The sequence below is a fragment of the Ascidiella aspersa genome, chromosome 6 (genome assembly GCF_963924565.1).
Source record: "Ascidiella aspersa chromosome 6, kaAscAspe10.2, whole genome shotgun sequence".
Lineage (NCBI taxonomy): Eukaryota > Metazoa > Chordata > Ascidiacea > Phlebobranchia > Ascidiidae > Ascidiella > Ascidiella aspersa.
In genome coordinates, this window is record NC_139452.1 from 21093080 (window position 1) to 21100731 (window position 7652).

Below are 7652 nucleotides of genomic sequence, written 5' to 3' on the forward strand. Positions count from 1 at the left end.
GTTTTTAGTCTTAAAGGCTGGAGTCCCTTTAAAGATATGCAACTATGTAAAACCTATAATAAAAAAAGCAGGCAATTTAAGAGAAATACCGGTACACCTCAAAAATGTCGCGCTCGCTTCGCTCGCAAGGTGCGCCGCCCTATTTGCATATGTCTATAGGTGCGCCCTAAGTAAAAAAGGTTAAGAAACACTGAAATAGCCTATAGTCACATTTTTTCCTTTGTTTTAAATTCGACGTAAATTGCACATTTGCGCACAACTCCTAACGTAATAACAAGTTCGTTAGCTTATTTATTTTTTTAGCGTCGTAGTATGACGTCATATTACGTGCATTTGAGATCCTTTTTTGGACCCGGCCCGCGACAACATTTTAAATTTCTCATGTGGCCCGCGGTTAAAAATAATCGCCCACCCCTGCTATAGAGGGAACATTAAAGTTTTCTAATGACGTCACAAAATTATGTCAGAACGTGACGTCATAAAACAAGTAACTGCGTGTTATCGATCGAATTCATGCGCAGATGTGTAACTAAAATCAAATCTGAAACCGGGACTATGAAATCGGAAAAGGAGATTTTTATTTCGCGGAAGTCGGACTCTGGGCTCGCCTCGAGGCACGAGAAAGTTTATACGCAAGACTATATGCGGTCGATCCCCGAGTGAAATTTCGACTACACATTCAGACAGCCGCAAACTGTAATTTGTAAAATGGAATACGATATGGTGGGATACTTACTGCGGGTGGATGTGTATATTATAAACCACCTTTGAGTGGGTTTCTGAATATCCACCCTATTATAGGTACTATAGTCCAGGGGTCGGGAACCTTTTTAGCTAAGCGAGCATATAAGCCAAATATTCGTGGTTGTATTTCCATGAGAGCCAAAAAATGAATTAGTTTAGTTTGCGCAATTTTGATTATGGAGTTCCGTTTAAAGAGTAGGGCCTTCTGGATATTAAAAGATCCCTACAAACGGATACGCGCGAAGCGCCGAAATTTGTTATTATGTGTGTTAAAAAAGGAAAAAAATACAGTCGAGTTAGGAAAGCGGTCGTGGCCGCGTGCAGTTTCATTTTATTAGTATTTTCTGCAAGAAAGATTCTTTCCTCAAAGAGCCATACGGCGCCACAAAAAAGCCATATATAGCTCGCGAGTCATAGGTTCCCGACGCCTGCTATAGTCGAATCGGAACTTGTATTAAGCTCATTGTTTGTTAAAAAGTAAAAATCGTTGTTTGGTGTTGTTTCCAAAATGGATCAATTGTCTGCAAAGTTAAGAATATAAGCTTCGTGTTTGTATCAACAGTGCGCATTGGGCGAAGTTACAGCTTTTAAGCTTACTCTTTCGTTTAAACAGTGTTAACACGAATAAGCAACGTTGTTTTGTGTTTAAAATGGACGGAGAGCACGCTACACTTGGCTATACCTTCACGATTTGTATGACTAAGTGTAAAGTACCTTTCCTAATACTATAGTCAAAATTGCTCAACAGCTTTTAACACTAACCTCATTTTTTCCAAGAAGGAATTAGAAGCTGTCGTGACAGTTTCTCTAGTTTGGATTTTGATATTGATATAAACTTTCCCCGCGTTTTGTTTTGCTACACGTTTCAACAAACACTTGAATTATTTTGATTTTATTGAATAATGATTACTATCAATGCGCGGTGTACGAATACACGGCGTCATTTCTCTCTAAGCAACTTAGACGTATTGGTTAATCCAGCTGATGTAGTGGCTGACACGGGTGTAGACCCCTGGGTAGTTGGGGTAAGCACATCCGATGCCCCAAGATACGACTCCATGGAGGTCGCCCCCGCAGTTCACAGGTCCGCCGGAATCACCCTGTTTAACAATTTAGAAACTTTTGTCAAAAGATGACATTTTTCAAACATTTCTGCAGGAAACGCACAGTTAATTGTGTTATGCATTATTAAGGCGGTATATAAAGCTGTAACTTTATTTAATTTTTTGGAGAACGAAAATACTTTTGATATGCCTTTTTCAGAAAATTTCAATTGATTGCCTATAATTCATCTAACTATTGAGAACAAAATACATTAAAGTGTGAACCTGGCAGGAGTCTTTTCCGCCGGTTCCAAGGAATCCAAGGCAGACCATGCTGTCGGCGATATCTCCACTGTAAGCAACGTTGCAGTCAGCGTTGGAAATAACTGGGACAGAGACTCCATACGGGGTGTCTGGATAGTTGCTTCCTGTGCATAATGTTCACGAATTTGTGGCAATATGGAATTTAGTTTGTTCCTGTATTTTCAGGTGTAAATATGTAACCAGTTTGTCCCGTTAACCGTACCGTGACCCGGTTTCTAAATGGGGAAATAAGGATCACCGAGAATGGACATGGTTCCCGCACGATTTTCTTCAATTATTTATTACTGGTAAATTCTTATACAGTTTTCTTACAAAGAACAGTCACTGCACCCCTGTGAGAAGGCGCTAACGTCCAAGGTACCGGTATGGGTTTTATGAATTGTTGTTTTTACACTGCAATCGTATTTAATCGGTTGCGCAATTTGTGATTTGAAATGATCTGAACTGCAACGGTAAAACTTACCAGCAATAGCGGTGTTTCCCCATCCGTAAACGTTGCACATGGTTCCTACAGCGGGATCGACGTTTAATGCTGGAAGGCTGGCGTATTGAACGTTTGCATTTTGTGAAATGGAAGTCTGCATAAAAATATATTTTAAAATTTTAATAAACAATAAACGTTATGCCAATTCAAATATAATTGCGAAAAAATATCTAAAGCGTTTAAATTGTTTCACCGCCGATATTAAATAAAGTTTTTATCCTAAATCACGACCCCGTGTTTAATCAGCCAACCATCGAATTTTAAATCACTTTTCTCCAGCGTGGATTCACTGGATTGAAATAAAAAAAATCATCTGCGTGGTTGCGCCGGCCCGCGTACACCATTGATACCACGTAAACACTATCTATAAAGTTAAAATTTGGGTAAAAAAAGAAAGAAGACAGTCCAGTTTATTACAACATGACGAAATGTAATCAACACCAGATGTTATTTCTAAATGTTTTCCATAAATAATATTTATTAAAGATATTTTTACCACCAATTCAATCAGCATAATGTCGTTCTCCAGAGTACTTCCGCTGTATCGTGGATGAGGGACGGTTCTTACCACACTGGAAGGCTGTTCAGTACCGTCGTTGCCACCGAGGCTGTGATCTCCAGCGGTAATGGTTAAGCTGCTGGCACTATAAGAATAAAAACGACATTTATTTACAACCGAAAAGTCCCAGGTTATTATCAAAAATTTCCTTGAATTAAAAAAAGAACAACTTATACATGAAATAGACTTTTGTTTAAAATATTTTTCGCATTTGGAAGAAAATGTACATTTTAACTCTTTAGGTGAGAATTTTGCTTTGCAATCTTTCGTGGATTTTGCTCTGTAATCTTCGTAAATTAAAAATCCAGTTTTCTTAATGAGGAATTTTGATTTTGCCGAATACCTCAGTTGTATTTACGTTTACCAAGAAATATTGTTTTGTTTCAAATAATTACTGCTAGTACTATCAACCTCAACAAACTGGTCTCACAATGTGGACTGCTTGAGCAACATTTAGAAAATCTTACGTGGTATCACAGTGAGCGGCCAACAAAGCCCAAAAATGGATTACTTTTTAAATAGTACACTAATATTTTGATTAGGCCATCTGTACCCCCTAAAACTAATTTATGGACCCCAAAGGAGTTCATCGACCCAAGATTAAGAACCCCTGCTGTAAACTGACGTAATGTATTACGTTGGACTTAATAAATATAGGGAACTGACAGCACAAAGATTATTTTCCAAAAACTCTACTCTATACTAGGTGCTTTTCATAATATATATTGTTTGGTATTACTTTTGATGTCGTGCGGTATGGAAATGTGCATGTGTTGAATTTTTCATTTTGAATGCTTTCCATAGTGTGTTTTAATTTTAAAGTTAAAATCCATGTGTCACATAATTTGGTAAATCGTTGTAAGCCAGTTGTAAATATAACACTTATTATTACAGTTTTATTGATATGATGCAGAACAGACAGATATTTTAGCAGAACAGAAAAATTGGCCCTCAGAACCTACGTCATTCTAAAACTTATATTAAACAACGTAAAACAATTATGATTTCATAGTTATTCTTACGCAGTATTGCAGTGAGCAGCAGACAAAGCCCAGTTGGAGCTGAGAAGGGAACCTCCGCACATAAGACTGCCGAAGCGCTTCATGTTAACGAGGTATGGAACCTGGTTGGGGCTCAGTGGGGATCCACCGATGATTTTGTCATCAGTGGCGGCTATATAGTAACAAAAAAATAAGCGTTTATGCGTTAATTTAATGCATGGTTAAAAATAAATATTTCGTTTTATTCAAAAAACTCACCAGCATAAGCTACCATAAGGGCAACAATGAACAACTTCATTCTTTCAGGTTAAGATTTCGTAGGGTTTCCTTGGGAACTTCTGTACGAATTGATTGTCTGCAAATTCTCTGCTCAATTTATAGCAAATTTTTCGGCGGCACGTTTACATTGCATTTCAGAAATAGATCTAGTGATCGTTCTACGTGTGAAACTAATCAGATGTTCTGGTCAACTGACCAGTAGGGTCAAATATTATAATGTATGCACCATGTCAACTTCTAACTGACGTGGGTTCCATATAGATTCTGCCGTATTTCGGCTTGCTTTAACGATGTAAATGTAGTTTTATGCTTTTTTTCATACTTTTTACAAGTAAATTAGTACATTTAGAAGTCACTCTATATACTTTTCAATAAACGGTGTGCGTTTGATGTTGAGTGGATTCATTACAATACTTTGTTACAGGTTAGTTGACCAAGAATTTTGACGCCAAACCTAATATTTTAAACCTGAACTAAACTTTGTGAAAAAAAGTTTCCCGAACCTAAATTGGGACAAGGGCCGTAACATTTCAGTTGGTCCCGCTAAAAACTCTATGGCATATAAAATTAAAGCTGACGTCACAAAGTTACGTTAAAACTTGACGTCACAACGTTATGATTCTGACTTAAATCTGGACACTAAATCTGAAGAGAAATTCCATTTTTTGTCTATTTATACTATTTTTTATGTGATTTGTAATACGGTGTTTGTGTCACTGGGGTAGAAAAATTATTTTCTTACCCTAACGCATGACAATTTTTAGGAATGACGTCACATCGTTGCGTCATAATATGGCGTCTAAAACATGTAGGCCTACCTTGTAACGTAATCCAATTATTCGTTATTGTGCACAATAGGCAACTGAAATCTTGGTTTAAACACTTTCAGGGGGACGATGGGATGCCGGGTAAACAGAGAGGTGCTTCGGCAAAAACGAACATTTTCCGGCTTACGTTTACCACCTATGTGCCATACACCATACTTGAAGGGTAGCGTAGGTTTTACAAATACGGGAAGTGAGGTCGCGACTACAAAAAGATTACGAACACCTGCTTTCAGTTGACTAAAATCATTTTTTAGGATGCAATAAGACACACGTTGCAGGTAGCAACGATTTTAATTGCGTCTGCTATGAAACGCTAGAATCATATCTATAATATTTGCAGATCGCAAAAAGGCTTGACTTGGATTTAAGTTATTTTATAAATAACTTGAATGAGACTTAAGTCATTTAAAAATGACTTGTTTACAACAATGACTAGCCATGATGCTCAGTGAAGTTCACAAGTGCGTGAAACGGGCGGTTGGATAAATCCTACAATGAACGAAAACGCTGCTCAAAGATTCTTCGTATATGTTGTGGAACGCAACCGCGCTATTCCCGAGCACGCGGCTCGAGGCATTCTTGTGTTATTTTAATTGCTATGCGTTGTTTGTGTGTACGCGCTTGATTTGTGCCTACTGCAGGAATGTCTGTTCACTTACTACTACGTTACCATTTCATTTTATTGATTTCGACTAAATACAACCTAAAAAAAAAAAGTCAAACGTGATTGAAAACACAACAGTATATATTCCAAATAAAACATTTACAAATATACTATCATAATTTTAGTATACAAGTTAAATGCAATGTATTCAGCAACGTCCCATTTGTTTTAGGTCCCAGGTTTTCTTGGGCATCTACAACATTGTAGATGTCGTACAACCGAGCTCAATTACAATGATTCAATCCTGTATTAATGGTAAAGTAAAAATAACAGATAGGTTTCGTTTAACATTTTATGTCACGTGATATTTTGACTTTATTGCTCCAGAAGACGTGTTACATATATATATATATATACATATATACATATATATATATGTCACTGACGATTTTCAGTAGGTTAGAAATGGGTGCATGAATAAAATAGCGTCAAAACATGAGTGGCAACATCACAATTTATAAATAGGCCTCAGAAACATTTCGCGTGTTTGTATTTTAATTGACATGCTAAGACTATACGTATACTGTCTGTGCGAAGTTTATCATGTGGTGAAAGCGTACTACCAACGTAGGCTTGTACAAACATCGAAAAATTTCCGCTAATAGGCTGTTTTTGCTAAAAAGCCACCAGACTTAGTTGCTCTTATCTGTATGTTGCACAATACATTGTTAACTCCATGTATTTGACAGAGCTAATTGAGCATAATGAAACAAAGAATTTTGTCAAAAAACTTCTTGCAGCCCCTGTCTTGGTTAAAATATAATAGTGTAATATAGTGGCTGGTGGTAGAACTTTTTATCCTATGCAGAATAATACGTATAATTTGTAACATGGTGTAAAAGGGCAAACTTATCAAACAGTTTACTTCAAACTTCTTACAGATTTTTTAATGCAATTAGCAAGAGCAGCGCAAAATTATATAGTTGCCAATTTGCACAAGAATTTGTTTGGGACATAAACTCACTTACGGTAAAACTGTTTTTTTTAATTCTTTTCACCTACAACGCCCAATATTTCGACACGTAAGTGATAAAAGTGTCTTATCACAAAAAACATTCAACATCTGTCAACATAAAACAAACACCATCGCGTTTTCCATTGGAGTTAAGCTTCCTTATCATTGCTTGTCGTATGATATTTTCGTCCTCGTTTACGGTAATTGCGATCATCGAATGCGTCAATAGCTTAAGTTATTACGGGCGCGACATTCGCCTCTGGTCGCACGCGGAACGAGGGAAAACTTGCACCTGGATAGTTCGTCAGCACGATGATGAAATAAGTATAAGGTTATGAGCGGTGCTAGTGAGTTTGCATCGTGCTGCGTTGGAACTGCAATTCGTCACGTAGGCAATAATAGACGGTCTTACAGTTAAACTCATTTAGTGCGGTAATTTTATCCAACGCAACTTATTCCTGGTGGATTATTTTAGTGTGTAGTAGTTAGATCAGTGGTTCACAATTTGTTTCAGCATACTGCACACTAAAAAATTAAAACATATTCGCGACACACTTTCTACCAAACAATGCAAATATAACTTAACAGTCACCTTTACTGCTCGACAAGGCCAAAGTTAAACCTGTGACACTATCAGAGATAGACTGATGGTTTGTATTTAAGTCTATAGCACACTTGTCTGGATGCCTATTTGCTATACTAAACCATAATTACCAAAGTTCCCACGGCATATTTGAAAATTTCTCATGGCACACCGTTTGAGAATCTCGAA

The 7652-nt window shown here is 37.2% G+C and overlaps 1 protein-coding gene across 1 annotated transcript; it reads right to left on the reverse strand.

Annotated features, from left to right (window-relative positions):
* Positions 1 to 1703: 1703 nt before the first annotated feature.
* Positions 1704 to 4453, reverse strand: LOC146140720 (trypsin-like). Its single transcript, XM_083392126.1, has 6 exons — positions 4414 to 4453; positions 4177 to 4327; positions 3092 to 3239; positions 2575 to 2689; positions 2073 to 2215; positions 1704 to 1844 (listed from the first exon to the last, which is right to left on the reverse strand). The coding sequence occupies exons 1-6, from the start codon at positions 4451 to 4453 to the stop codon at positions 1704 to 1706; spliced, it is 738 nt and encodes a 245-aa protein (XP_083248252.1).
* Between the last annotated feature and the right edge of the window lie 3199 nt (positions 4454 to 7652).

What these genes read in the sequence shown, in the direction of transcription:
- LOC146140720 (XM_083392126.1), bottom strand. Translation starts at nt 4,453, where the DNA reads ATGAAGTTGTTCATTGTTGCCCTTATGGTAGCTTATGCTG. An exon ending in CCTTATGGTAGCTTATGCTG is followed by an intron (nt 4,328 to 4,413) that starts GTGAGTTTTTTG and finishes GTTACTATATAG; the next exon opens with CCGCCACTGATGACAAAATC. An exon ending in GCTGCTCACTGCAATACTGC is followed by an intron (nt 3,240 to 4,176) that starts GTAAGAATAACT and finishes TTATTCTTATAG; the next exon opens with TGCCAGCAGCTTAACCATTA.